Genomic DNA, 27,568 nt, shown 5'->3' with positions numbered 1-27,568 from the left:
TGCAGAATAATCTTCCCATCTTAAGGTCCTTAACCTTAATCACGTCTGCAAAGTCCCTTTTGCCATGTAAGGTAACATATTCACTGGTTCCAAGAATTAGAGTGTTGACATCTTTGGGGGCCATTATTCTGCCTACCACAATGGGATATGGGTGAGCACTAGAATTTTCCACCACGTGGCTCTGCTCAAATTTCACAGCATCAGAGGGAACTTCCCTGATGATCCTAATTAAATAGCAGCTCCTTCGAATCTTTCTGTAATTAAGGATATAAATTAAAAAAAAAAATATATATATATATATATCTCACACCCTTGTGTAATAATATTCTTTTTCTCCAAGTAACAAGCAGACACAGTGCCATTGGAAAAGCATAAAGTGATAAGTAGATATTTCCATGAAATGGTGTGCATAATTACTTTTTCTTCTTAGTTTCTATAATAAAGGGAAATTTTTTTAAAAAAGAAAATCAGGGAGACTTCATCAACTTTAGGATAATAATTCTTCTTGCTTTTAATCTGAGAATCTTAAAGAGCATTTCAAGCTAAGTTATTTAGAAAGACGACAGAGACATTACATTTGGCTTGGGTAAATATAGTGGTGCATTAAAATTAAACACTGGTTTTGGGCAGATTCTGTGATTCCAAAAAAAAAATCATCCTCATTCCTTTGTCCTGATTTTTCTTCTTAGCACTTATCACCACCTGACATATTAAATATTTGTCTTTTTGTTTACTGTTTCTGCGTCTTCCACGAGAACGTGAGCTCCATGGGAGCGAGGATTTGAGTTGTTCCTGGCTGTGTCCCCTGCATCTAGGAAAGTACATGACAAATAGTATATGCTCAATAAATACTTGTTGAAGGACTGATCAATGAATGGTCTACCTTGTAGCTCAACTGAACCTGGAGTGGTCCCTCAAGCATCTGTATTGTGAGGAGTCACAGTAAACCCCAAATAGCAGTGGCTTAAACAAGATAGAAGCATATTTCTCTCTTGCATAAAAGAGGTCTGGAGACAATCAAGCCATGGGAACCTTCTAGCTTCCTCTCTACCATTCTTAGGATGATCCTTGTCCTCATGGTCCAAGATGGCAGCTAGCACTCCAGTCATCGTTATCTATATCTATGCAGCAGGATGGAGGAAGCAAAGAGAAAAGGCCAAAAGGCCCACGCAGCTGACTTGTAGGGACGTTTTCCAAAAGCTGCTACACAATCCCTCTGTTCTTATCTCATTGGCCGGAATTCAGTGATGTGACCACACCTAGCTTCAAGAGAGGGTGGAAATACAGTCTTTGATGCTGGGCTGTCTTGGATCCAGCTAAACGAGGTGTTTTGATATTAAGGAAAGAAAAAAGAAAGGATATTTGGGAAAATTAGCCCACGCGGCTTGATGCCAAGTCCTCAGCCAATCAGAACTCAGACTATGCCATGACATCATGAGTTGCTAGGCAGAGCAGCCTTCAGGCATTTCCGGGAAAAGAGGCTGAAATTGGAAGTGGCCGTGGTCTGGAGTGACTTTCCATCCCACCTTCTGCTGCCCTGACCTTGGATTTCTATCTGTTTTGTTCGATGCTGTAACCCCAGCCCCTAGGACATAATAGGCACTCAATAAACGTTTGTTGAATAAATGGGCGGATCCTATTATTATCCCCATTATATGGGTGAAGAAATTGAGGCCCCCAGGGGGACTCCGACTTGAGGTGACAGCAGAGGGATTCAGACTCAGGATGTGTTTGAGTTTGGCCAGAATTCTTTACCCTTTCTTCAGTGAAGAACTATGCTCAGAGAGGCGAGGCGTCTTTGCACCTGTCACACAGCAAGGAGCTGGCATGCAAGCTTAGTTCTCTAGAGCTGAGCTGTCCAATACAGTAGGCACTAGCCACACTGGGCCATTTAAATTTAAATAAATTACAATGAAATAAAATTTAAAGTTCAGTTGCTCAGTCACATCAGCCACCTTTCAAGGGGTTGGTGGCTACCATATTGAACGGAGCAGATACAGAACATCTCCAACATTGCAGAAAGTTCTATGGGATGGGACTGCTCCAGGGACCATTTTCATGATGAGCACGGACTCTGCAGCCAGACTGTTTGGGTTCAGATCCCTCTCTGTCCCTCAGTTTTCTCATTTGCCAAATGGGGATAATGTTAATGATAGCAAGTAACCCACAGGGCATGCGATGAGGATTAAATGAATTAACATCTGTATGTAATGGGTTTAGAAGAGCGCCTGGCAGAGTAAGAGCCATCTGAGTTTGTTGCTGCTCTTATTTAAATGCCCGGTGGCCACATTGCCCCAGCGGAGGAGAGCCCAGAAGGCAAGAACCAGATCAGGAGTTTGCTGGGCTCCCCGAGGGAGTGGGAGCTGAGAGCAGGGAGAGAGGGGTGGGGGTGGGGGGCAGCAGGGACTGTGGGAACCACCCAGGCCTGGGCAGTCCCAGCCCTGCTGCGTCCCACCCAGGGGCCGGGGAAGTGGGAGATGAAAGTGAGGAGCGGGGCAAGCCCCATATGTTTCTTATGACCCTAACTTTGTTCCCAGCCCCCGAGACTAACAGGCGTGAAATCCACATCTGGGACCCACCTCCCGCCTGGCCATTCCCTCCGCCTCCGGGCACCGAGCCCAGCATGCCTGTATGCGACCGTGGAGGCAGCACAGGTGGCTTCCAGAGCTCAGAGGAGGCCCCTGTCCACCTCCGCATTGCTCACGGCTTCCCAGAAGAGCAGATTCTTGAAGCCCATAGGCGTTGGACTAGGAATTTTTCCAGCAGAGAAGGGGGAAAGAGAACCCCACTTACAGGCAACCGTTTGTGCAAAGATCTGAAGGCCAGAGGGCCTGGTGTGGTAAGAGAAGAGAGATGAGGCTGGAGATGGTGGCAACCAGGGCATGTGGGGCCTCTAAGGCCAGGCTGAAGGCGTGGGGTTTTTTTCCCCAGGGGCACTGGGGAGCCATGGGAGGTCTATGAGCAGGGGAGGGGCAGGGGCAGCCTTGTGTGAGAAACAGTGATTTGGACAATTATTGAAGTGGCTCAGTTCATTGGGAGAGCCCCTTTAACCCGGCCTGGAGGTCAGGAAACCTCTCTCAGAGGAAGTGACACCTGAGGGTGGTCTTGAAGACAGAGGAAGGAGTTGGTCATAATAAGAAAGGCTGAGGGGTGGGCGAGGACTTTGTCCAAGTGCGCCGGGGAGCTACGGGATGACTGTGCCTACAGAGAGGCAGGGTCAACTCTCTGGAGTCTTTGTGGGTACATGGGAGGGGGAGGGAGACCGAAGTGGGGGTACGGGGAGGACCCCGGCAGGAGAAGATGAGTTCTAAGCCAGAGCCGGGGTTATCGGGACAGGAAGAGTCAGGAAAATATCACCCACACCAGGAAGCCTTCCTTTTAACTCCTATGCGAACAAATTTTTCCTTACTCATTTCTGAATGCCACAGTCCCTATATTTTTACTTCATCCATTCACTTATTCATTCATTCATTCAACATACTCTCTTGAGGTCTCCGTGGGAAACGGTGGAACCAAGACCTGAGTCAGTCCCGGGACTTGCCTTGGAGGGGCCCCCAGTTTGGGAGGATGGGGGAGGGGAGAGACCTCAGTACAGCCACAGCAGACATGATGTTAAGGAAGGGAGGCAGCATGGGGCCCAGCCCGGGGGGTCAGGGAAGACTTCCTGGAGGAGGCGAGGTGTCCCCTGGGCCTTGCAGGAAATCCAAGTGTCTCCTAGGCAGACGGGAGGGGGCCAGAATCTCTAGGGAGAGACAGCAGGAGCATGGTGTCATTCAATCAGCCTGATTCTCTCCTGAGGACACGTGTGTGCTGGTGCCAGGTGGTGCTGGGGACCCAGAGATGGGTCAGGCCTGGGCCCTCAAGGGAGCACACACAGGGACACAGTCCCTCTCCTAATGCGATCTGTGCTCTAATGGAGCTAGCCCAGGGCACTGGGAATGTCCACAGGAGGCACTGACCCAGCCTGGGAGCCACGGAGGGCTTCCTGGAGGAGGAGAGCTGAATTGTAGGTAAAGCCTGCTCTTCCTGCGGTATCAGTTTGCCTGCCCCTCCCTCTGTGTGTCTCTGGTTTCTTCACTGTCTCTGCCTCTGACGAGTTCCATGCTTCTCTCATTCTTTCCCCCCACCCCTGGGATCGGCTGCTGTAAACACTTACCACGAACTGTGTGGCTTAAAACAACAGAAATTTATTCTCTCGCAGCTCTGGAGGCCGGAAGTCCGAAATCAAGGTGTCAGCAGGGCCGCAGTCCCTGCGAGGGCTCCGGGGGAGGAGCCTTGCCTGCCTCTTTCAACTTCCGGGGGCTCCTGGCGTTCCTTAGCTTGTGGCACCGCTCCAGTCTCTGCCTCTGTCTTCGTGTCACCATCTCCTCTATCTTGAATCTCCCTCTGCCTTTCTCTTATAAGGACGCTTGTCCTTGGATTTGGTCCTTTTTCTTTCTTTTCTTCCCAAAGCCCCGTACATAGTTGTATATACTAGTTGTACATCCTTCTAGTTATTCTATGTGCGACGCCACCACAGCATGGCTGGAAGGGCGGGGCTAGGTCCGTGCCCGGGATCCGAACCTGCAAACCCCGGGCCACCAAAGCGGAGCACATGAACTTAACCACGACGCCACCGGAAAGTCCGTGCCCGGGATCCGAACCTGCGAACCCCGGGCCACCCAAGCGGAGCACGTGAACTTAACCACAACGCCACCGGACTGGCCCCAACCCACTACATCTTGAGGGAGTCACTTCCCTCCCTGAGCCTCAGTGTTCCATCTGTACAGTGGGGCCAATACTAAACCCCACCTCATGGGGCAGCATTGAGAGTTGAAATGAAACCCACAGAGTGTGTGGCACAGCCCCCAGACCTAGGAAACTCTCGGTCAGGGCGGCTGCCATTTCTTACTGATTTATTTCTCCATCAGAACTGGGTCTTTCTGCCTGAATTTTCTTGCCATTTTCCCCATTTCTCTAGACGTGAATCTCTATCATATTGTCTCCATCCCTCTTTTCTTTGCTTTTCTCTCCTGCCCCGCAATTTCCCGACTATGAAACTCTGGGCAAGTCACCTGCGACCTCGGAGACTTGGTTTCCTCGCCTGTAAAAAGGGATCATCACAGCATCTACTTCACAGGGTGGCCGAGATGATTACAAGTGAGTTCACAGACAGTGCTCAGACCTTTGTCTGGTAAGCTGTAGGTTCTTTATGTGCTGGCTGTTATTATTATAACTCTCACCATTATTATTTTTATTTCTGCTGCGTTTTTTTTGTCTTGCCTCTTTTCTCCGTCTCCATAGCTTCCTCTGTCTTCAAGTGTCTCCCCTTCTCTCTCTCTCTCTCCACATTTGGGCGTTTCTGAATTTCTCACTGACCTCTAAGCCTCATGGGCCTTTAAGAGTCTGTCTCTCTCCATTGCTCTGTCTCTCTCCTCCTCTTCCCACCTGTGCTGGCTTTAAAATAAGCTCACAAACTCTTTGATACCCTTCCCTTCAAGAGGAGGAGCCTAGTTTCTTTGAGTAGTGATTCACTTCTTCTTCTTTTTTTTTTTTTTAGGAAGATTAGCCCTGAGCTAACTGCTGCCACCAATCCTCCTCTTTTTGCTGAGGAAGACTGGCCCTGAGCTAACATCCGTGCGCATCTTCCTCTACTTTATATGTGGGATGCCTACCACAGCATGGCTTTTGCCAAGCGGTGCCATGTCTGCACCCAGGATCTGAACCAGCGAACCCCAGGGCCGCTGAAGCGGAACGTTTGCACTTAACCGCTGTGCCACCGGGCCGGCCCCAACACACCTTTCTTTCTCGTGTTTTCTGTGTGTGTGTGTCTCTCTCTCTTAGGTCATTGAATGTCCATTTCTAGTTCTCTGTCTGTCTGACTCCCCTTTAGTCTCTCTCTTTACGTCAGTCGGTCCGTTTCTGGGTCTCTCTCCCTCTGTCTGGGTCTCTCTGTCTCTGTCCATCTGTTCTGTTGATTTCTCTTGCTCTGCCTGAGTGTCTCTATTTATAGCGGTGCATGTGTGCCTGCCCCTCTCCCTGTCTCCTGCTTTCCCTGGCCCTAGCTCTCAGGGTGTTCCTATGTCTCTCTGCCCCTCATTAGCGTTTGCTGTGTCTTTCTCTCTCTTTGAATCTCTTTTTCTGTTTCTGTCTCTCCCCATCCACCTCCTGCCTGGCAGGTTTCTTCTGTAACCTGCTACATGAGTCTCTCTCTGTCTCTGGGTCTCTCTGCTTGGATCTCTGTGTGTGTGTGTCTGCGTCTGTCTCTCTGTGCATCTCTCCATCTGTTTCTCTATCTGTCTCTCTCTCCTTCTCTATCTCTTTTTCCCTCTCTGTCTGTATCTCTCTGTCTCTTCTGCATGTGTATCACTTTCTGTCTATCTTTCATTCAATGTGTGTGTGTGGGTCTCCGTCTCCCTGGCCCTCCTGCCCGGCCACCCACCCTCACATCTCTAGCCTGCTGTCTCTCACCGCCATCTCTCTCTGTATCCAGCTCAGGCTCCCTCCCCAAGCCTCCGCAGTTCTCCGACCTCACCTTGGGCTCTCTGCCTCGGCCCTCCCGGCTCCTCCTCCCGCCTCTCTCTCTCCCTCTCCAGGTCTCTGCCTCCCCCTCCTGGCCAGCGGCCTTCACCGCACCCCACTCTCCCAGGGGATCCCCGGGCCGCGTTAAGGCAGCCCCTGGCGGAGACCCGAGCGCAGCATTGGGCGGGGGCGGCAGGTGCTGCCGCAGGATCCAACCTGGGTCCCCGCGAGCTGGGGGACCCCGGCTCCTCCGGGGCCAGCAGCCCTGAGCACGGAGACTTCCGAGGACTCTCCCAGCTCCACCTTAAGCGCCCCCCTTCCCCCTTCTGCGGAGGATGGGAACTGGCAGCCTCGGGCCCCAGGTGTCCGGGCCGCCCCCGCCCCCACGGCCCCAGTGCGGCCGGGAGCTGGGAACCAGCCCCCAACGACCCCTCCATGCTGCCCCTTGGGCACCCCCCTAACACACACACACACACACACACACACACACACACACCAGCCCGAGGAGTGTTCGCTGCTGTGAGAGCACCTGCCCCCGCCCCCCAACAACAACGACAAAAAATTAAATAACACCAAGAGAGAGAAGAGAGGGAGGGGGTGGAGGGAGGAAGGGACGAGAGAGAAACAGAGAGAAGAGGCAGGAGAGGAGGAGGTGGAGAGAGAGAGGGAGAGAGAGAGAGAGAGAGGGAAGCTGGAGACAGAGAGAGGCAGAGAGGCAGAGAGGCAGAGAGGGAGGAGGTGAAGAAGGAGAGAAGGGAGAAAGAAGAGGCAGGAGCAGAGAAGGGAGACAGGGAGGAGGCGAGAGCAGCAGGACGGAGTCCTGGAGTTAGGGGGCTTGAAAAGAGAGCCGAGAGGGGCTGTGGCTCAGAAACCTAGAGGTAACCGGAGGGAGAAGCAGGAGGCAGGGAGAGGAGTAAGAGCGGAGGGAGCCGGAGACTGGAGAGTTCCGGGGAAAGGCGAGGAAGGAGAGGCACAGGGAGAGGAGAGAGGAGTGGGTTTGGTGGAGGGGGGCGACTCAGTGTCCCGCTGCCTCCGTATTTGGGGAACCGGGACTCCTTGTGGGGAGGAGAGGAAGGCTGGGAGTCCTGGAGGGACAGGGTCCCCCAAAGAGGGGAGGGAGGAGCTGAGAGAGAGAGGGCCAGGGCATTGGGAAGGGTCGCTCAGAGGTCTCCCGGGGATGGGGGGTGCCGCTCCTCTGAGCGCCCCTCAAGCGCTGGTACTCTGGGCGGCACTGGGGGCGGCAGGTAAGGCCTGGGGGTCCGGGCAGGAGCTCCTGAGGGAGGGGTGGGGGTGGGGTGCCAAGGAGAGGGGTTCAGGCTGCTCTCTCCCCAGCTTACATCGGACCCGCACCTGACCCTGAGGACTGGTGGAGCTACAAGGATAATCTCCAGGGAAACTTCGTGCCAGGTGCAGCCAGGGCGGGGACCCAGGAGCGTGGGCTGCAGGGCGCCTCCTTCTGCAGACCCAGGAGCCCCAGCCCCTTCCTCCCTCCCTCCCTCAGGAGTGTGCCCAGCCTCTGAACCCCAGAGGCTCACCATGGGACATTATACATGCGCATTTCAAGTAGTGAGTGGGAGTGAGTGGAAGGAAAGAGAGTGTGGGGGTGGAAGAGTGTGTGTGTGTGTGTGTACGTGTTTGCAGGGAAAGAGGCAGGTAGGCCCTGGCACCTGCTGAGAGCCAGAGATTTGGCGGCCCCTCCCCCACCTTGTCCTGCCCTCTCGTGCAACTCCTCTCCCCAAAACATTCATTATCCAGCTGTGGGACAAGGGAGACTCAAAGAACTACAACTCCCATGGGCTCTGGGGCAGGCAAGCAGTGGATGGGTAGGCTGGCAGCACTGAGGCCTGCTGGGAGTTGTAGTTCCTTCCCCAATGACAATTTTAGAGAGGTTTGGAGGTATTAGAGGGTCTTATGAAACTCTTGCAAGATTCTTCTAGGACCCAGGAGTCCAGGTCCCCAGCCCTGCCTCTCCTGGGATCCAGAAGTCCAGATCACAGCCTTCTCAGCAGGTCCCAGCATTGGGGTCTGGTCCCTATTTCTGACTCTCTTTCCCCCCGCCCCACCCTTGCCCCCAGGACCTCCCTTCTGGGGCCTGGTGAATGCAGCCTGGAGTCTGTGTGCCGTGGGGAAGCGGCAGAGCCCTGTGGACGTGGAGCTGAAGAGGGTCCTTTATGACCCCTTTCTTCCCCCGCTGAGGCTCAGCACTGGGGGAGAGAAGGTAAGGGGCTGGGTGGGGGGGGGTTACCGAATCCACAGCGGTGGGCAGGAGTCGTGGGCAGGAGTCGGGGTTAGGGTTGAGCGTGAGTAGGGGTTAGCGGTGGGGTGCTGAGGTGGGAGGCCAGCCTTGGGGAAGGAAGGGTACACACTGGGGGGATGGCAGGCCCCTTATGCTCTAAAATGGATCACCTGTTCTTCCCTCCCCAAACACGGCTCCCTAGTCTTCCCAACTCTGTAGAAGCAATGGTAAAACAGACCGTTTGCATGCCAGGCCCTGTTTTAAAAGCTTGATAAAGCCTCTCATCCTCACAACAACCCCATAAAATAGGTGCTTTTATTACGCTTATTATATGGAGGCAGAAACTGAGGCACAGAGAGGTTAAGTTACTTGTCTGAGGTCACACAGCTAGAGAGTGCCAGCGCTGGGATTCAGCTCCAGGCTGTGTGGTCCTGGCATCCATGCTCTTGCCCACTTTGCAACTCCATTTCTTATAAGAGCCGGCACCACCCTTCCCGCAGCTGCCCAGCCAAAAGCCACGGAGCTATTCCCCATCCTGTTCTCTGCCTCGCTCCTATTTCCAATCCCTGTGCTTTCTAGTCTCCCTGCTAAATATCACTCACATCTTTCACTTCTTGTCCCCTCCACTGCCCCCACCATAATGTTGCACCTGGACTGGTGCCACAGTTTCCTCGCGGGCCTGCCTCCCTGCCTCCTGCAATCCACTGTCTGCCACACAGCTGGGGAGATGTTTAAAAATACAAACCAGATCATCCCACTCTGCTGCTCAAAATCCTTCTATTAGGATAAGAAATAATAGCAAACACTTCTACAGCATCGATCCTGTGCCTGGCACTGTGCCAGGTGTGTTATATATATTCAATTATTTAAATAAAAGTACAAAACACCCCATCATTGCCCACCATCTGGCTCCAATCACCAATCTCTCCTTTGCTGCCTGGGCTCTGGCCCCACTGGCCTCTTCACTGTCACTCTAATAGGCTACCTCAGGGCCTTTGCACTTGCTGTTCCCTCTTCCTGGAATGCCCTTCTCCCTGCTCTTTACAACTAACCCCAACTTCAGATCTCCATTCAAATGTCACTTCTTCACGGAAGCCTTTCCTGACCTGCCACGCCCATCCTAATCTAGGCTGGTTTCCTGTTAGGCTTTCTCAGGGCTCCCAGTTCTTCCCAGCACGAGCACAGGACGTAATGAACTAAGCAGTAACTTATGTGACTCAGTATTTATTGCCTGTCTCTCCTCCATTAGAACATAAGGTCCATGAGGCCCAGGATTTTTGTCTACTTATTCACTGCTCTCTTCCTGGCATCCGTGGCACACAGTAGCAGCTCAATAAATATTTGGTAATTAAACAAATTCACCAACATTGAGCCCCTACCACGGACCAGCACAGAGCCTGGAAAGTGCAAACTATGCTGAATGACTAAATGATTGTTGGAAATGGGAAATGTAGGGGTAAAAATCAGGAGGGGAAAGATTTCTTCTCCGCGTCCCCGTGACACCTGCCGCCTCTCCTACAGCTCCGGGGAACCTTGTACAACACCGGCCGCCACGTCTCCTTCCTGCCTGCAGCCCGGCCCGTGGTCAATGTGTCAGGGGGCCCCCTCCTGTATAGCCACCGACTCAGTGAACTGCGGCTGCTGTTTGGAGCACGTGACGGAGCCGGCTCTGAACACCAGATCAACCACCAGGGCTTCTCCGCTGAGGTGGTGGCCACTGACCTCTGACCCTTGACCCTCACCCTGAGTTGACCCGGTTCCTCCCGCCTCACCCTCCTCTTAAGGCCTCACCCCTATCCTCCTCAACAGAACTGGCCTCCCCACCCTGAGCACTAATTCTTAACCTGACGTGGGACCCTAGAGGCTCACAGCGGGCCCCATTCTCTCCTCTCCTTCTGCTGGGGGACCCCACTCTCTGCGATCCCCTCTTAGGTGCAGCTCATCCACTTCAACCAAGAACTCTATGGGAACCTCAGCGCCGCCTCCCGGGGCCCCAATGGCCTGGCCATTCTCAGCCTCTTTGTCAATGTGAGCCCAGGCAAGATGCTGAGGGATGGGGGGCTGGGCGCCTGGAATCTGGGGGCTGAGGAAGAGTGAGGCTGGAGATCCAGACTTCGGAGTCCTGGTGGGGGAAGGGATTGGGGGCTTGGACTTCTGGGCTCTGGCCTTCTCACCCTGTCCCCCTACCCAGGTGGCTGGCAGCTCCAACCCATTCCTCAGCCGCCTCCTCAACCGGGATACCATCACCCGCATCTCCTACAAGAGTAAGTCCCTGGTGCGTTGGTGGCGGAGGGTATGCACGCGAGGGGCGTTCTAGAGGGCCCCCCTCTTGGCCCTGGCCTGATCTCCCTGCAGATGATGCCTACTTTCTTCAAGACCTGAGCCTGGAGCTCCTATTCCCCGAATCCTTCGGCTTCATCACCTATCAGGGCTCTCTCAGCACCCCACCCTGCTCGGAGACAGTGACCTGGATCCTCATTGACCGGGCCCTCAATATCACCTCTCTCCAGGTGATCCTCTGTCTGCACCACCTCTCCGCCCTCCCGCCCCCGGCCGCCTGGGTAACCCATTCCCTGGCTTGAGGATTCCCTCGTCTCACCTACCCTCATTCCCAGCATTGACTTGGAACTCTAGGGAGTGAGAGAATCAGACAACCCTTGGGGATGGGGTGGGGTTGAGCGAGTTCACGCCCACCCGCTCCCAGGGGCGGGGCTTCCTTGTGACGTCACCAGAACCATTCATTATTTACTCCCAGTTTCTCACCCCATTTCCATGGCAGATGCATTCCCTGAGACTCCTGAGCCAGAATCCTCCGTCCCAGATCTTCCAGAGCCTCAGCGGTAACGCCCGGCCCCTGCAGCCCTTGGCCCATAGGGCCTTGAGGGGCAACAGGGACCCCCGGCACCCCGAGAGGCGCTGCCGAGGCCCCAACTACCGCCTGCATGGTATGGTCCAGTGTGTACCCCCTCCACGTCTTGGTCGAACCCGCCTATGTGTCTCCCCGTGGTGTTTCAATATGATACAGTCCTACCCCGCTTTGCTGCCTCTGTATGGTCCAGCCTCCTGAGCTCTCACTTGCTCTTTCTCCCTCCTCTCTGTGTGTCAACATGGTACAGTCCACCTCCCGCCATAGATCATTGCTGGTCCATGATTTGTCTTTCCTTTGCACTGCTTGCAACTTGCAACTTCGTATATAACCTGAACTCCCTGGCTTCCTTGTGGTGCAATTAAGTACTGGTCCGTGGTTCCTATTACGATGACTTTCCAAAATGGTACAGCCCGCATCCTTTTCCCTGTTTCCATGTGGTACAACCCTATGCTGTTCCATAATCTGCTCTTCCCTTTACTGAGAATCAACACGGTACAATGGTACAATCCCCTTCCTTTCCTACTGCCTCCCAGTGGTGCAGCCCAGTGATCTTGGGGCCACGCCTCTGGCTCATCAATATGGTACAGCCCACCCCCCACCCCCATGAATACTTTAACATAGTTCAACCTAATACCGAAACTGGACGTCCGTATTCCACCCTCCTGCTGCCTCCCTATGGTTCAGCCCGGTCGTGGTCCAGAATCTGACCATTTCCCCCAGCTTCTGGTACATTCCGGTTCCCCCTTCGCAGCCTCGCTGTGGTAGAGCCCTGCGCTGCCCAGCCTCCGCCCCCTGCACGCCCCCTGTATGGTCCCTCCCATCGTGCCCAAACTAACGCTCCCCCACTGGTGTCGTCTGTCTTACAGTGGACGGTGCCCCCCATGGTCGCTGAGACTCTCCATCGAGGATTGCGCCTGCCCTCCCCAAGCCTCCCCACAAGGGGAGGGGAGTGACCCGCCAAAACAAAGCTATTAAAGGGACAGAATACTTCCTGTTTCTCAGTGGTCTGATTCTAGGCGCGGCGGGGAAACATTTGGGTCTTAAAGAATAGCAGCCTTCTAGAAACCAATCTCCCTCTTCCTAAACCCCATTACTCGGCTTTTTTGGCCTCTTGTTTCCCAAAACAAGCGTTTGGAGATGCGGCTCCTTTCCGGGAGCCTCTTTTCTCTCCCCCGCCCTTACCCACCCTCCTGGTCAGGCAGCACGCGCAGGGCCATGTGCTTCCCCCTCCCGCCTGCCTCATTGGCCCGAACTGGGTCACGGTTCCGCCCCCAGCGCCGGCTCCCATTGGGCAAATGTAGGTCAGGGTCCCGCCTCCCTCCAGAAAGAAGGCAACTTCACGCACGGAGCCCCTCCTGCGCCCTCCCGGGCCTTGGCGGATCCAGGGGTCCCATTGGCTGTGCGTCTCGAGGGGTCGAGTCGCGATTGGCCCGCGCTTTCAGCCGGAGGGAGGCACGCGGCTGGGGTGCATGGCCTAAGAGGAGGGAGGGGCTGGGCGGGCGCGGGCGGGGGCCGAGAGGAGGGCTGAGCGCTGTGGCGTCGGGTGTTTTGGTTTGGGGTTTTTTTTTTTTTTTTTCCGCGACAGAAGTTTGCTTTGGCCACGCCTCAAGGCAGCCGCCTCCTCCTGCCCCCTCCTCCGCCCCTCCGCGCACACCTCTTGGTGCCGATTGCAAAGCGTCTTCCGTTGAGAGAGCAGCAAATTTTGCAGGAGCCAGGCTCGCCCACCTTGTAGAAGGAGCTCCTTGTGTCCTCTTGAACTCTCGGTTGCAAAGAGCCTGCCGCCTGATTTGATCACCCCCTCACCCGGACTGCATGGTCTCCTGGGACCCTCTTCAGTTGCACGTTTCGGCACCGAGGACTGCAAATCCCCATTGCTCCTAGGATTGGCAGTGTTCTGGATACTGGAGGCTTGCAAGCTACGCTCGCCCGCCCCGGGCCGACACTCGCCCGAACCACAGGAGTGTGCCGCTGACTGGCAGGCCAGTTCTTCGCCTCTCCATGAGCCCGTGAGCCTGCGGGCAGGTGCCCGGCGATGGCGCGGCCCGTGAGCGACAGGACCCCGGCCCCCCTGCTGCTGGGCGGCCCGGCCGGGGCCCCCCCTGGCGGGGGAGCGCTGCTTGGGCTGCGGAGCCTTCTGCAGGGGACCAGCAAGCCCAAAGAGCCAGCCAGCTGTGAGTTCTAGCCCTCACCTCACCCAACTCAGACACTCCACCCCCTTAGGGGCTTAAGTGCTGGGGGGTTCACAGCTATCTCCTACGTGCCGAGAGTCCATCTTCCCAACCTTTTTCTACCCAATTACTAAGGTGTTTAGGCCCCTAGATCCCTCAGCACCCAGGACCCAAAAGAACCGCCTCTCAAGCTCGTCCACCCCGAGGACCCAGGAGTCCAGGCCCCAGCCCCCCCTTCCTGTCGGTTCCGAGAGTCTGGACCCCTGGGGTCCAGGGAGGAGGGAGGGGGTGTGTCGGATGCTCACACGGTAGTGACACGGGCTTGGGCGGGGCCTCCTGGGGTCACATGGAGTCTAGAGATGAGGAATGTGCCCCAGGAATAGAGCCCCTTCCTACCCCTTACCGAGTGTGGGGGCGGGGAGAAGGGGGTACAGTGCGCAGGAAGCGGGGGTAGGTTACAGAGGAATTACAGAGCTGTCATTTTTTCTCTCACCTGCCCAACCCTCCACCTACCTCTATCTGAACTTTCGTCCCCTTTCTGTGCCTCTATCCCTTCCTGGCTCTCTGTCCTCCCCTTTGAGTCTTTCTCTCTCGGTCTCTGTCCCCCACTCTTTGTCTCTGCCGCCCCCATCTCCGTCCTTTCTCTCTGGGTCTCTCTTGAGTGGCTGTCCCCTCTTCTCTCTGGGTACTTGTTCTCCCTCTCTGATCTCATCCCCCCCGTCTGTCCCCTCTTTCTGTGAATCTCCGCTGTGTGGGTCTCTATCCCCGCTTGTCTCGTGTCTGACTCGGGGTCTCTTCTCCACCTCTATCTTCCTCTCCCTCCCGACCCTGCCCGGTCTTTCCCTGGCCCCCAGGTCTCCTGAAGGAAAAGGAGCGCAAGGCGGCTCTGCCGGCACCCACGGTCCCCGGGCCGGGCCTGGAGACGGCGGGCCCGGCGGATGCCCCAGCTGGGGCGGTGGTGGGCGGCGGGTCCCCGCGGGGGCGCCTGGGGGCCGCACCTGGCCCGGGTCTGTTGGCGCCGCTGCTATGGGAGCGGACGCTGCCATTCGGCGACGTGGAGTACGTGGACCTGGACGCCTTCCTGCTGGAGCACGGGCTCCCGCCCAGCCCGCCGCCCCCCGGCGGCCCATCACCCGCACCCTCGCCGGTGCGCACGCCCGCACCGTCCCCGGGGCCCGGCTCTTGTGGTTCAGCTTCCCCTCGCTCCTCACCGGGGCACGCCCCCGCCCGGGCTGCCCTCGGGGCCGCCGGCGGCCACCGCGCAGGTGCGACGGCGGGGGCGGGGCGGGGCCCTGGCGGGGCGGGGCGCCGCTGGGGACCGGGACGGTGGGGGACTGGGGCTGCGCGCCCGAATTGTGGGTCTCCCAGTGGAGCGATGAGAGAGGAGTCTGGATTCTCTGTCCCCTGATGGATCGAGGACTGAGTCTCCTGGATCCATAGGAAAGGAGGGACTTGGGACCCCAAATTCCAGGAAGCCTCCCCAGTGGGGAGGTAGTGTGTGGACTTTTCTGTGGGACGTGGGGACAAAAGGACCGGATACTCGTGGGGCCGGGACTGGGAGCCCAGAACACCAGAGTTATTTCCTGGAGAGTGGACTGCGCCCGAGTCTGGGCCCAGAGTCGGTGGAACTGTCATAAGACCGGAACTCCTAGGCCCTCTGCAGGGAGGAAGCGAGGATTGGGCACAGACTTCTGTTTCCCCGGGACATAAGGGACTGGTAGCCGTGGTTCCTGGGTGCCCCAATAGAGACGGGGTGTGACCTCAGGTCCTGGAGTCCTCTAGCGGGGAGAAGGTCGGGGGTCTTCATTCTAGCTGTTCCATTGGGGCGAGGACTGAGCTTCCTATATTCCTGGGGGAGGAGGAGCCTGGGATCCCAGAATCGTGTGCACCCCAGAGGCGAGGGGGCTGGGAGCCCAGGTAGAAGATCGAGGGGGGCGGTTTTCATGTGTTCCCCAGAGAACAGGGGGCCCTGTATCCTTGGAGGCTGAGAGGTTTGAGCGGAGAGACCCCAGGGAGCAAGAGGAAAGGTGTGCTCCCTCGGGCACCTCGGGGTCTTCAGGGGCGGACTGCAGGTGGGGGCTTCCTGGACACAAGTGCCCCTAGTCCGACCTCTGGACAGAACCAAAGCCCTCCCCTGCCCAGCCGCACATTCCCGCGCCACGTGAGTCCTTTCCTTCCTCCCGGGTGCTTCGCGCACGCGCGCTCACGAGGGAGGGGGCGGGGCCTGTGCAACGTGAGGGCGCCGGTGGCGGCAGGGGGGGCGGCGGGAAAGCAGGCGCCGGCACGTGACTCGGCCCTGAACCTGTGTCCTCAGCTGGCCCCGGCTTGCTCGCTCTTAAAGGCACAGGGCGCCCCTCCTCCTGAACCAACCTCCTGGAATCTCAGAAGCGTTTCCGCTTCTCTTCTCTAACTCTTGAGAGCCAGTCACTCTTAAGAGGCTAACTTGAGGTCTTTTCAATGCATTGGATTCCTTTTTCCTGAACAGCCTGGAGTCTAGCCTTTGGCCAGGAGTTCAGTAAGAAGGATTCGGGCTAGACTGTAGGAAAGATGCTAACACTGACTCTGAAGGCCTGAAGTTTTAGAAACGATAGCCCAGTCTCATGTGTTACTTAGGGCAAGACAGGTACGATTGGGCCTCAGTTTCCCTGTTTGTAAAAGTGAAGCTTGTTCCATGACTCGGAGCATCTTTGAGGTTTAGGAAACCTTCAATTTTTTTCTTTTCTGAGGAAGATTAGCTCTGAGCTAACATCTGCTGTCAACCCTCCTCCTGTTGCTGAGGAAGACTTGCCCTGAGCTAACATCCATGCCCATCTCCCTCTACTTTATATGTGGGACCCCTACCACAGCATGGCTTGCCAGGTGGTACCATGTGTGCACCCGGGATCCAAACCGGCGAACCCCGGGCCACCGAAGCAGAACATGGGCACATAACCACTGCGGCACCGGGCCGGCCCGGGAACTTTCATATTTTATATTAGGGAGGTTGATCCCTGGCAGGCTTTATGTTAGACCTCATAAGGACCTTCCTTGTGGTGGATATGATACCTGAGCAGAGGCTAGCCGTGGGGAACCCCCTCCCCCAAATAAATACACCCTCGTGTGACACATTCTGTTTCCCCAAGGCCTGACCTCTCGGGACACACCCAGCCCTGTGGACCCAGACACCGTGGAGGTGCTGATGACCTTTGAACCCGACCCAGCTGATTTAGCCCTGTCAAGCATTCCTGGCCACGAGACCTTTGATCCCCGGAGACATCGCTTCTCAGAGGAGGAACTTAAGCCCCAGCCCATCATGAAAAAGGCACGGAAGATCCAGGTGCCAGAAGAGCAGAAGGTGAGCACAGCCAGATGTAGGACACAAGCTGGGCCAGCACAGGCCCCACAGCCAGAGGTGGCCCTTTCCTCACCATCAGATCTGGGCTTCTCATGGGGATTAGCTCTCAGTTTCTCCTAACCTACAGCCAAGGATCCTTGGCCATGGGACACAAGGGGGCAGAGGTTTGGGCTTGAGGTTTATGAAGATGCTGTCACTGTAGGAGGCAGACTCAGCCAGCCTTGCTGGGCCCAGTTGTACAGGCTTGAAGTTTCTCCTTTCATTTGGACCCAGAATTCTCCCTGGGGCAGGCTTCAGGCTCTACCCGGCTCGGTTGCTAAGGACGGCATTTCTTAGCAACAGTGTATTAGCCTGTCTCTTCTTAGCAGCCAGCCAAGCTGGGGCTGGTCTTTTGATCTCTGATTTGGGGCATCCTTCAGGGTGATTGCATCTGCCTGGGATGCAGACTTTGCCAGCCCCTCTGGGCCTGGATGGATCCCTGGGGAGAGGCCTCAGTTCCCATTGGCAGCCAGGGCCACATTCTGATTTGGGGTGCTCTGGGCAGTGACTGCATCCTTCTAGCATTCTGTCTTTGCCAGTTCTGGGGTCTCCCCCAATAAAAGCTGCCTGGGCTTCGCACAAGACTTTGCCATGCCCTTGTGTAAGTTAGATACAATGACTTGAAGTAGCTAGGAACGGCCTCCAAACCAAATCTAGACCAGTGGTTTCTTCTGCCCCAGGGCCTTGTTAGGGACTGGATTCACCCTAGCAAGCAGGAACTAGGCTGAAATAAATGGGGTTGGAGGGCATCATTCAGAGCTCTGGGTGGTCCATGTTACTAAGGAGTGGTCCTCCTCAGCAACCAAATTCTAGGACCGGAGAACCTCAGCATAATGATTTGGGGAGGTCTCAGGATAGGCCCCTTTGCTAAGGGACAACTTGTCTAGCAACCAGGCCCTGTTGGGGAAGAGGCAGCTCCCTGGCCTCTGTTCAAGGCCGGTGGGTCAGGACTGGCTGCAGTCATTGGGACCACTTAGACCTCACTTTTGTTTGCTGAGGAGGGTTGAGGTTGCCTTGACATCCAGGTCAAAAGGGGCCAGCTCTGGGAGGATTCTGTGGGGCACCAAACCCCATCACTAGGGAGCCTAGGCTTCCCTTAACAACCAGGATCTGGAAAGTTGATATATCCGGCAATGCTTTTCACTGGGAGAAGCCCTCAGACCCTGAAGACCCTGTTGCTAGGGAACAAGCATCCTTAGTAACCAGGAGCTAACTGCAGGTCCTTTGTCAACTGAAGAACACTGGGGCCTGCTTTGCACAGTGGAGACTTGAAGCCCAGTTGCTTGGAGTGGGAGGCCTGTCTCCTACCTTAGCTGTTGCTAGGGGCCTGCTCTCCTTGGCAACCAGGGCCCTCCAAGGGCTGACCTTTGGGTACCCATCCCAGAGAAGACCCATCCTTTAGGCCCCACTGCTGGTTAAGAAGCAGTCCTGGGACTCTCTTAAGTGCCCTCTGGTCCCTGAAGGCACTGGCAAAGCCGCTCCTCCAGGCCCTTAGTATCTTCCCACCCTTCCACCCCCAGGATGAGAAGTATTGGAGCCGGCGGTACAAGAATAACGAGGCAGCCAAGCGGTCCCGAGACGCCCGGCGGCTCAAGGAGAACCAGATATCTGTGCGGGCGGCCTTCCTGGAGAAGGAGAACGCCCTGCTGCGGCAGGAGGTGGTGGCTGTGCGCCAGGAGCTGTCCCACTACCGTGCCGTGCTGTCCCGCTACCAGGCTCAGCACGGAGCCCTGTGAGGGCGCCCCCCACCCTCACGGCGGAGCTCTCCTCCGCCCCGCTCAGACTTGCGCCCTGACGCCCTCTTCCCTCCCCGCCCTGTGGTCCACGGGCCGGCCAGCTGGGTGCCCCAGGGACGTGATGATGCAGAGAAATACATTTATATTTTTAAGAAAAAGCGAGCCTCCCCCCTCCCTCGCGGGGGCGGGGAGGGTCCTCAGTGTCTGCCCCCGGCACCTCGGGGACCCCATCTTCCCACCGCCTCCGTTAACACGATCCTGAATAAATCTTGAGAACCCCAGAACCAGCTGTCGTGGGGGAGGAGGCAGCTCCCTGGCCTGAGTTCAAGGCCAACGGGTCATACTGGCCACAGTCCGTGGGCGAGTCTGGGCTTTGGGCCATAAAAGGCAGTAGCTGCTGGAAGTGCCTAGAGTCCGATCCCTCCCACGGGCTGCCGGATGGAGGAAGGGCCGAGGGCCTGAGAGGAATGAAGCGACTGCCTTTATTGCATAGACCTTTTCAATTGCTTTGAAGACTGGGGTCGGAGACAAGACAGGGACATGAACTTCCCCGCCCCCATCCGCGTGGGGCGGGACGTTAGTGCAAATAGGAAGGCAGGCCCCGGGGAACCTGCCCCTCCTGGGCTGATTGGCCAGTTAAGCGGAGGCACCGGAGTGGATGGGGCGAGACCCGGCCCTGACTGGCCAATTAGCTACGGCCTCCCGGAGTCCGTACATTCCAGGTCCCGTCATTGGAGGAGGCGCGAGGCAGGCCCCGCCCTCAGCCGACCTGGCCTTCCGCGAGCCGGACGGGGGATCTGGAGCGAGCCCTGTCCTTGTGAGTCAGGCCCTACCTTCGGGGCGAGCAGATTTATCTGCGACGGTGACGAACCCCTGGAATTCGGGCCAGGCCCCACCATCACCTCTGGTCCCCGGGGGGCGGGCGCAATCCTGAGCCGGGGCTGGGACCCTGCAACGGTGGCCCTCGGCCCTAATTCCAGCGGCCAGGCCCCGCCCCTTGGAATGTAGGCCCCGCCCCCGGCGGGCTCCAAGCTTTGTTCGGTTCAGGGCTCCCGCCCCGGGCGGCCGGGAGGCCCGGTGAGCAGCGTACCGAGGCCCGGGTGCACCTGCGCCTGCAGCGGCCCATACTCCACCTGCTCCCCGTCCACCGTGAGCACGCCGCGAGGCGTGAGCGGCTCCAGGCGGAAGGCATGGGCCGCGGCATAGCCCAGCTGTGGACAGCCCAGGCTGAACTGGTTACCGCGCTCCATGGCCAGGAAAAGGCGCAGCAGCGCAGCCCGCGAGATGCCGCTGCGCACCCAGCACAGGTGCACCAGGCCGTCATCAAAGCGCGCGTGGGGAGCTGCCACTAACTCAGCCCCCAGGTGGCTGGGTGATATGGCCAACATAAGCACAAAGTCCCCTTCCAGCGTCACCCAGCCTGGGGGTAGTGGGGTGCCCAGAGGAGGGAGCAGGTGGTCGGGTGGACCCCCAGTAGAGATGGCTGCTGGGGCATCAGGGGTGGGAGGCAGGAGCCCAGAGGACGCTGGCATTTCTGGGGCCCCCTCAGTGATGGGTGACAGTAGAGCTGCCTTGGGGGATCCAGGGAGCGAGGGCAGCAGCGGGTCTGGGGACAGTGGAGAATCCCCAGCTGCAGCCCAGTCCCCAGCCAGCTCTGGGTCCCCCCCATTGATGGACAGAAGGGGTGGGGGCTCAGGTGAGCCAGGGGACATCAGGGCAGGCTGGGGCAGGGGCAGGGGCAGGTCAGACACTGAGCGATGCAGGGGTGAGTGGGCCACAGGCGGGGCTGGGGCTGGGGCCAGGGTCAGCTCTGACTTGGCACGGGGCAGGCCATGGGCAGGGGTGGGTGAGGCAGGTTCCACAGTGGCAGGAAGGTAGGAGAGGCGTCCGCGGTAGGTGTGCAGCGTGGCCAGACCCAGCACAGTGCCCAGCGTAAAGCGGGCACTGCCCAAGGCCCGGAAGCGCTCGCTCTGGATGTCCACGTCTGACACAAAGCCCCAGGCCACAGCCAGGAAGGAGAAGCAGCGGGAGCCTGAGGCCAGCGTCACAGAGAGCAGGTCCAGCGGGTGGCCGCCACCTCGGCAGAGCAGCAGTGAGCAGTTGAGCAGCAGGTCGATGCCCAGGGCCCGCTCAAACCTTCAGAGCCCAGAGATGGATGGACACAGTGAGAAAGAATAGAGGGCTGGGGGAGAGATAGCAAGAACCAGGGGGGAGCAGACAGCAGGAGCCGGGAAGGCCATGTCCCTGGGCCCACCTACAGCCATTTGGCCACCTCTAGATGGACTCTTCTTACTGGGCCAGGATCCCTGTCAGTGCTTTCCTTCCATAAGCACTCACTGAGTGCCAGCTGAGGGTGAGGCACAATTCTAGGCACTAGTGATACAGCTGGGAACAAATGGCAAAAATGTCTGCGGGGGTGTGGTGAGCATCCAACAGCCAGACTGATGGACTTAACTGACATGGACTGGCTGAGCGGGAGATGTGCCGGGTCCCTTCCCTCCTGGCATCCTCAGGCTCACCTGAGGCAGGATGGGCACCACCTACCCGCCATACTGGTTCACAGCTCCGGCCAAGGCATTGCCCGAGCCACAGGGCAGGATGCCCACCGGCATCTTCACAGCCTCTTCCCAGTCAGGGCGATCTAGGAGTCCATTCAGCACCTGGAGGATGCGAGATGAGACACCTGGGTGCTGGTCCTGGCCTCTGCAGTCGCCCAGGGCTCAGGGTCGGGGCAGGGCGCTCCTGTCCTACCTCGTACAGCAGCCCGTCTCCCGAGACTGTGACGATGCCGTCCCACTCGCTCAGCCTCAGCCCCTGGACCAGTTCTCGGGCGTGGTTCTGCCGTTCTAACGTGGGGAACCGGGAGGTGAGGCAGGCTGGTCCACCCGTGCTCCACCACTGCTACCCAGTACTCAGGAGTCCCAACGCCCACCCCCACCGTCCATCCTGACACCACCCTCACCTGTCTGGATGAGGTTGAAGGACAGTCCAGCTTCAGAGATCATGGGCAGCACGTGGTCCTTACACCACTGCCACGCCAGGCCCCGGCCCCCAAAGGGGTTGATCAACAGGAGCAATCGGGGCGGCCTTGGCAGAAGCTCGGGGGTGATTTCTGCAGAGAGAGGGGAAGGAGTCTGCAGAGGCCGGGGTCCCAGGCCCCTCGGCACGTCAGAAACAGTAACTGCAAACAGCGCCCAGTGGAACTGGTGGGCGGCTGGCAACGGAGCCTGCTGGGAGTTCAAAGTTTTTTCTCCCAGGCCTCACCTGCCCAGGCCCAGGTGTGCAGCCCCACCGCCTCCCAGAAGCTAAGACAAAGGCAGGGCTTGGGTGTTAATCCCGGTGCCCTTTGGACCCACAAGTGGGAGGAGGAAGTCGAGCTGTGGTTTCCACTTTCCTCACCCCCTCAAACACCTGGGACCCAGGATCAGCTTACTCCAGTGTGTGAGGCTCCCTTACTGTCACCATCCTGTAGGGCCCCCAGGCAGCCAGCAGGATCCTGGGGGATCAAGAAAGGCCCAGCAGGTGGGGGCCCTGGAACCTTTCCCTTCCTGTGCCACCTGAGGTCCCTGGGTGGGGACCTCTGCCTGAAAGCCGCCTGAGTCCCACAGGCTGGATTAGATGCCACCTCTGAGCTCCTGGGATGCCCTCGGAGACCTCTGTGAGTGCCTGTCACCCTGGGTGGTGACTGATTATGTCTCAGTCTGCTGTTCTCGCCCGCCATGGAGCCTCTGACTCATCTGTGGTCAGGACCCATGGAAGGGGGGAGGGGACCGAGACAGAAATCTAGCGGAGACAGAAATAGAGCGAGAGAGCAGCAGACACAAATCATTCCTCCCTGCCTGGAATTTTGTTTCTTCTGTAGCCCCTCCCTGTCTGTGTATCACTCTTTCCATACAGACCCAGAGAGACACATCACACAGATAGGCACACAGAAGAATAGACAGAGATGCCCACAGAGGGAGATGTGCAGAGACACCGAGGTGGCCTTAGGACAGAGCGGCTGCCCAGTGCCTCACCCCCGTCCCCAGGCAGTGGCAGTCCTCGGAGCAGACATGTGAGGGCAGTGGCCCAGCGCTGGGCCTCAGCTCGGTTCTCCTCGTAGGTGGCCGCCCCGTCGGCCCGAAAGGTGCGTGCGGCTCTGCGCCGGCCCCCGCGCCGGCCCCTCGGGTAGGTGTAGATGCAGAGGTAGGCTGCTGGGTCTGAGGGGCTGCGGCTCCGCAGGGTGCAGCAGCCTGAGACCTCGGCCAGCGGGACCAGGCCACCCCGGGGCCGTGCCTCAGGCTTTGGGCGCAGCCGCTGGATGTGCAGGGCCTGTGGTGTGAGAGTGAGGGCGAAGCGTGGGCCACGCGCTGGGTAGGAGCCAAACTCGCCATGCAGGAGTGGGGTGCTGGCGGCCAGTGGCGGCGGCGGCGGGGCCATGGCCTCGGCCCTGTCCAGGGCGCTCCTAGACCCGTGGCCCCAGCTCCAGGTCAGCTCCTGGTCTGGCCTCTGTGGGGAGGGAGGAGGGCAGGAGTCAGAGTCCAGGACCCCCGTGGGAGAGAAGCAGGGGCAGGGCCTGTGAACAGGAGGAGACAATGAGGGTGGGTGACACGTGAGATGGGAGCATCAGAGACAAACAGGCTCAGACAAGCGTGGGGAGACTCTGAGGATGCAGAGCAGAGGCCAGCTGGACAGGAAGGCCAGCATCCTGGAGAGTTCACACACGGGCAAGCAAACATTCATTCACTCATTCCCCCAGTAATTATTCCATAGCCCCTATGTGCCAGTCATGGCAAACACAGCAGGGAAGAAAAAGAGACAAAAATCCCTGCCTTCGTGGAGTTTGTATTCCAATCAAGAGACAGAAAAACAAGATAAAGAAGTAAACTATAGTGTGTTGGATGATGACAAGGGCTTTGGGGAAAAATGAGGCAGAGGAGAGACATCAGGATGGAGGAGACATATGAAGAAATAGACATGCAGAGACAGGAAAACACAACACACACACAGAGTCACCTCCAGAAGGAGAAGGGAGGGACGCTCAGACACAAAGAAAAAGAGGGATAATAAGGTCTGAGCGCCAGAAAAACGCTGGGAGAAGGAGACCAACAGTTTCAGTGAGATGAAACCTAGGACAATGAAAGATGCTTAGAGAGGAGAGCAAGAGTTTAGGGGTTCCAGGAGCCGTCTGAGGGTCAGAGGGACAAGAGAGTTAGGAGAGAGAGAGCAGAGAGGAGAGGCAAGAGGTAGGGGATGCAAACAGCTGGAGAGACTGAGAAAGAGAAGTGACACGGAAGGCCTAAGAGGTCAGAGAGCTGGAGGAGCCACGTGCAGGCACCTGCAAGGGACAGGATCCAAGAGCTGGACCCTGAGCACTGACCTGGGCATCTGGCCGCCTGCTCTCCAGGGAGGGGGTGGGAGCTGGGCCTGAGGTCCCCTCCCCCGAGGCCCTGCCCCTGCCCAGCTTGTGCCTCCTCCTTTCGGTTCACCTTTGTTCCCCATAGCTCCACTCACCTAGCAACCTGCTGGTCCTGCCCCTCACCTTCCTGGGGCCCAGAGCTGCCCCAGACACACCCTCATCTGTGGACTCACCCTCAGGAGTCACCTCTGTCCCCAGCCCTGGGCAGCTCCTTCAGGCCCCACCCCTAAACTTGCACCGACCCACTCTTCCTCAAATCAGGCTTCGGCACAGAGCCCCAGACCTCCCCCAATCCTGGGCCTGAGTCTCTGTCCCTAGGTCCCCAGGTCTCTGGCCTGGTCTCCATCCTCTCCATCCCCCAAGTACCCCAGACCTGGGCCCGGGTCTCCATCCACAGTCCCCCTCAATCCATAAGCCTGAGTCTCTGTCTCCGGTTCCCCTGGTCCCGGACCTCCATCCCCGCCCCGTTTCCAGAACCCAGCCGCAGACCCGGATTTCCATTCCTGGATCCCTCAGTCCCGGTTCTGGTTCTCCATCTCCATCCCACACCCCTGGTACCCCTGTCCTGGGCCTGCGTCTCCGTTCCTCTTCGTCCCTCAGTCCCCCGGACTCAGGTCCCTGCCCCGACCCCGGCACCCTCCTCACTGGCCGGGTCCTCCTCCAGGCGGCCCCTCAAGTCGGCACCAACGGCCCCCGTCAGACCCTGCGGCAGGGGGAGGGTGTGCATCCGCTCAGCCAATGGCCGTGAGGCCGGCCTGAGCCGCACCAATGAGGGGGCACGGGGGGCGGGACCAGCCGACTCGTGAGCTCGGCGAAGGGGCCTGCGAGGGGAGAGCGGGGCGGGGTATCGCACTCCGCGAGATCAGCCGCCATCGTAGGTGAGGGCACACACGCAGCAGGGGCGGCATCACGGCCCCAAGGGCAGCGCCTCTGCCGCCATATTTGTTGAAGGCAAGTGGGCCTGTCCCATCCATTGAGTTTATAAAAGATGGGCCATGGGGGAAGAGGGCTTTAGCGGCAGATAGAGAGACTGACCCTAACCCAGGTAACAAAGATATGCAAAGAGAGTTTGTAAAAGACACCTAGAGAAGCCGAGTCAGGGGCAACAAGAGGCTTGGAGAGGGTGTTGTCTTTCTCAGATAGTTACAGAGAATCAGAGAGACAGACACAGAAAACTTGAGCTATAATCAATCAAAGACAGTAGAATTGAGAATGTGCAAGGTAAGGACACAAGAAAACCCAGAAAATAACGGACACAGATAGAGAAAAATGGGGACACACACTTCTGGAATGAAAGCCAGGGAGGAGAAGCTCATTAATTCACAAAATTTACCTTGGGCCCAAACCAGAGTGGAGGCAGCATGACAGAAACATCTGGCCCGTAAACGACCTAGTTACACAGTGTGACCGAGACATAAGGAGAGAGATGGGGAGACATAGCATCTGAGGCAGATATCTGGGTCAGGGGTGAGGGAGGGAAAAATGGTTGGAGGCCTCTCAGAAGCCAAGAGGCACTGAGACCAAGAGACAGAAAAGCAAAGACGTTGACAGAGAGACAGAGAAAGGCAAAGACATGGGGAAACTGAAAGAAATCAAGGCAAGAATAATATCAGGAGGCCTCCAAACAGATAGGAATGTAGAGAAAAAGACCCCTGCAGGAGGAGACAGAGACAGAGCTTGCTAGAAAGAGATTAATGGAGGAAGAATTCATTTACTGTGAAACAACGTCCCTTGTGTTCAACCCACAGGAGCAACAGCACCAAATAATACATGCCAAAGAATGATCCAGAGAGGTACAGAAACCAAGTAAGATGGAGAGACAGCGAAACACAGCACCTGAGCTTAGGGCCCCAGGAGAAAGAAAGGCAGACACATCCACTAAAGAGGCTGGGACTCCGAGACACAGACAAGGAAACAGGGACACAGAGGAGGAAATTGTGTCCCAGGGTACGGTGATCTTGACTTTCAGACAGATCCCTACCTGGTCCCGCTGCTCCTCTGCCTCAAGGTGTCCATTCATCTGCTGGCCCTGCGCCGTGTCACCACATCAGCAAGACCTTGGCTCTGGGACAGAGGCCATGGGGCGGCTGTGAGGGCACGGAATCAGGCCTCACAGCCCGGGCTCTGGCCTTTGGCTCTGCGGAGGAGAGGTCAGTAAGTAGGAGCATGATGAGCAGACTCCAGGTGGCCAGGCTGGACGTGCTGTGCTGGAGGCCCAAGGGGCAGGGGAAGGAGAAAAAGGGAGACAGACCAGCTTCATCACTGCCCCAGCCAGGCCATTTTGTCCCACCCAATGAGGGCTAACAATAGGAGTGGAGGGTAACATTTATTAAGCAATTATGTGTAAAGAATTGTCTGAAGCATTTTTACTAACTTACATAATGATGGGAAATACTCTATGGGCTATGCCTATTATCACCCTCCTTTCGCAGAGAAGGAAAGTAAGGCACAGAGATGTTACATGACTTGCCCAAGGTCACACTGTTGGTAACTAGCAGTCAGGGTTTGAATTTGGTGACAGCTGGCAAGGCCCCCTCTCACATCTTTCCATGTCTCTTCTTCTCCCTGGATCTCCATCTTTCCTTTCTTTCTAGGTCTCCTCACCCCTTGGGTCTCCATTCCCCCGACCCTCGGTCTCTGTCCACTCCTCCTCTGGGTCTCCCTCTCTCTAAGTCTCTTCTCCCTTCTCTTTCAGGGGCTTTTTACCAATTCCCTCTCTCCACCCCGCGCCCCAAGCCCGCGGCCTCAGTGTGCCTCTTCTGCGTTCCAGCACGGTGCACATTCCTCACAGCGAACCCGCTGGGCCGCTCGAAACTCTCTGGCTGGGAAAAGCAATCCCCTGGTGGCAGAGGCTGAAGAGGGGTCAGGGAAGGGCCATCTGGGGGCAGGGGGAGAAGCGGACCCTAAAAGGTGGAAATACAGGATGCGATAGACTGGGTTGCAGCAAGATCACGTCCGGTTAGATCTCAAGTAGCACTTCCCCAGTGCGGCAGCGGGAGATAAGGCAGCGGTGAGCCTGCTAAGGAAACGCCCTAAGCGTGGAGTCAGAGGTTTCCCAAGGTCTAAACCAGCCCTGCCAGCCCCGCCTCCTCACCTCCAATACTGGGCCCTCCGGGTCTTCCGGGAGCCACAGAGAGGCCGTCGGCGTCGAGCCAGAGCGTCACTACACGACGCCCCCTCCTAGTTCCGCGCGGCATCTCGCTCGCAGATCCCGTTCCTCCGGAAGAGCATGGAGAACAGGGACTGGATAGGGCCAGAGAGGGCCTCGACGTGCTGGCCCTTCCCTC

The 27,568-nt window shown here is 57.4% G+C and overlaps 3 protein-coding genes across 19 annotated transcripts; 2 read left to right on the top strand and 1 right to left on the bottom strand.

Moving 5' to 3' along the window:
- The first annotated feature begins 6,869 nt into the window (after positions 1-6,869).
- On the top strand, positions 6,870-12,602 carry CA11 (carbonic anhydrase 11). 2 transcript variants are annotated; one of them, XM_008506544.2, is made up of 9 exons: positions 6,870-7,745; positions 7,834-7,908; positions 8,577-8,719; positions 10,259-10,444; positions 10,670-10,765; positions 10,929-11,001; positions 11,114-11,247; positions 11,517-11,682; positions 12,473-12,602. In XM_008506544.2, the coding sequence occupies exons 1-9, from the start codon at positions 7,679-7,681 to the stop codon at positions 12,496-12,498; spliced, it is 966 nt and encodes a 321-aa protein (XP_008504766.1). In that variant the 5' UTR covers positions 6,870-7,678; the 3' UTR covers positions 12,499-12,602. The 2 variants fall into 2 exon arrangements, with proteins under 2 accessions (XP_008504766.1, XP_008504765.1); XM_008506543.2 differs by having other exon boundaries at positions 11,093-11,247.
- Positions 12,603-13,254: 652 nt separating this feature from the next.
- On the top strand, positions 13,255-19,167 carry DBP (D-box binding PAR bZIP transcription factor). The gene is made up of 4 exons (XM_070558121.1): positions 13,255-13,777; positions 14,629-15,039; positions 16,897-17,108; positions 18,668-19,167. Exons 1-4 carry the CDS (start codon positions 13,639-13,641, stop codon positions 18,881-18,883), a joined length of 978 nt encoding a protein of 325 aa, XP_070414222.1. The 5' UTR covers positions 13,255-13,638; the 3' UTR covers positions 18,884-19,167.
- Positions 19,168-19,342: 175 nt separating this feature from the next.
- SPHK2 (sphingosine kinase 2) lies at positions 19,343-27,515 on the bottom strand. Of its 16 annotated transcripts, none has more exons than XM_070558108.1 (7): positions 27,376-27,515; positions 26,263-26,418; positions 22,900-23,438; positions 21,846-21,995; positions 21,635-21,729; positions 21,428-21,543; positions 19,343-21,019 (listed from the first exon to the last, which is right to left on the bottom strand). In XM_070558108.1, exons 2-7 carry the CDS (start codon positions 26,295-26,297, stop codon positions 19,927-19,929), a joined length of 2,028 nt encoding a protein of 675 aa, XP_070414209.1. In that variant the 5' UTR covers positions 26,298-26,418; positions 27,376-27,515; the 3' UTR covers positions 19,343-19,926. The 16 variants fall into 16 exon arrangements, with proteins under 16 accessions (XP_070414209.1, XP_070414213.1, XP_070414210.1 ...); XM_070558112.1 differs by having other exon boundaries at positions 22,900-23,371; XM_070558109.1 differs by having other exon boundaries at positions 26,263-26,488; positions 27,376-27,514.
- Between the last annotated feature and the right edge of the window lie 53 nt (positions 27,516-27,568).

The sequence above is a fragment of the Equus przewalskii genome, chromosome 9 (assembly GCF_037783145.1).
Source record: "Equus przewalskii isolate Varuska chromosome 9, EquPr2, whole genome shotgun sequence".
In the NCBI taxonomy this organism is placed as follows: Eukaryota; Metazoa; Chordata; class Mammalia; order Perissodactyla; family Equidae; genus Equus; species Equus przewalskii.
Note: the sequence above shows the minus strand (reverse complement) of the source record. Positions and strands in the feature narration are given on the sequence as shown.

Bases quoted from the DNA above. Each gene is read 5' to 3' on its own strand.
- SPHK2 (XM_070558111.1), bottom strand. From the start codon at position 24,364: ATGGGGAACAAAGGTGAACCGAAAGGAGGAGGCACAAGCTGGGCAGGG. The intron at 23,439-24,242 runs GTCAGTGCTCAG...TCCTGTTCACAG, and splicing joins GCAGGCGGCCAGATGCCCAG to GCCCTGCCCCTGCTTCTCTC. The intron at 21,730-21,845 runs GTGAGGGTGGTG...TCCCCACGTTAG, and splicing joins CTTCAACCTCATCCAGACAG to AACGGCAGAACCACGCCCGA.
- DBP (XM_070558121.1), top strand. From the start codon at position 13,639: ATGGCGCGGCCCGTGAGCGACAGGACCCCGGCCCCCCTGCTGCTGGGC. The intron at 13,778-14,628 runs GTGAGTTCTAGC...CCTGGCCCCCAG, and splicing joins GCCCAAAGAGCCAGCCAGCT to GTCTCCTGAAGGAAAAGGAG. The intron at 17,109-18,667 runs GTGAGCACAGCC...TTCCACCCCCAG, and splicing joins AGGTGCCAGAAGAGCAGAAG to GATGAGAAGTATTGGAGCCG.
- CA11 (XM_008506543.2), top strand. From the start codon at position 7,679: ATGGGGGGTGCCGCTCCTCTGAGCGCCCCTCAAGCGCTGGTACTCTGG. The intron at 7,909-8,576 runs GTGCAGCCAGGG...CCTTGCCCCCAG, and splicing joins CCAGGGAAACTTCGTGCCAG to GACCTCCCTTCTGGGGCCTG. The intron at 10,445-10,669 runs GTGGTGGCCACT...ATCCCCTCTTAG, and splicing joins ACCAGGGCTTCTCCGCTGAG to GTGCAGCTCATCCACTTCAA.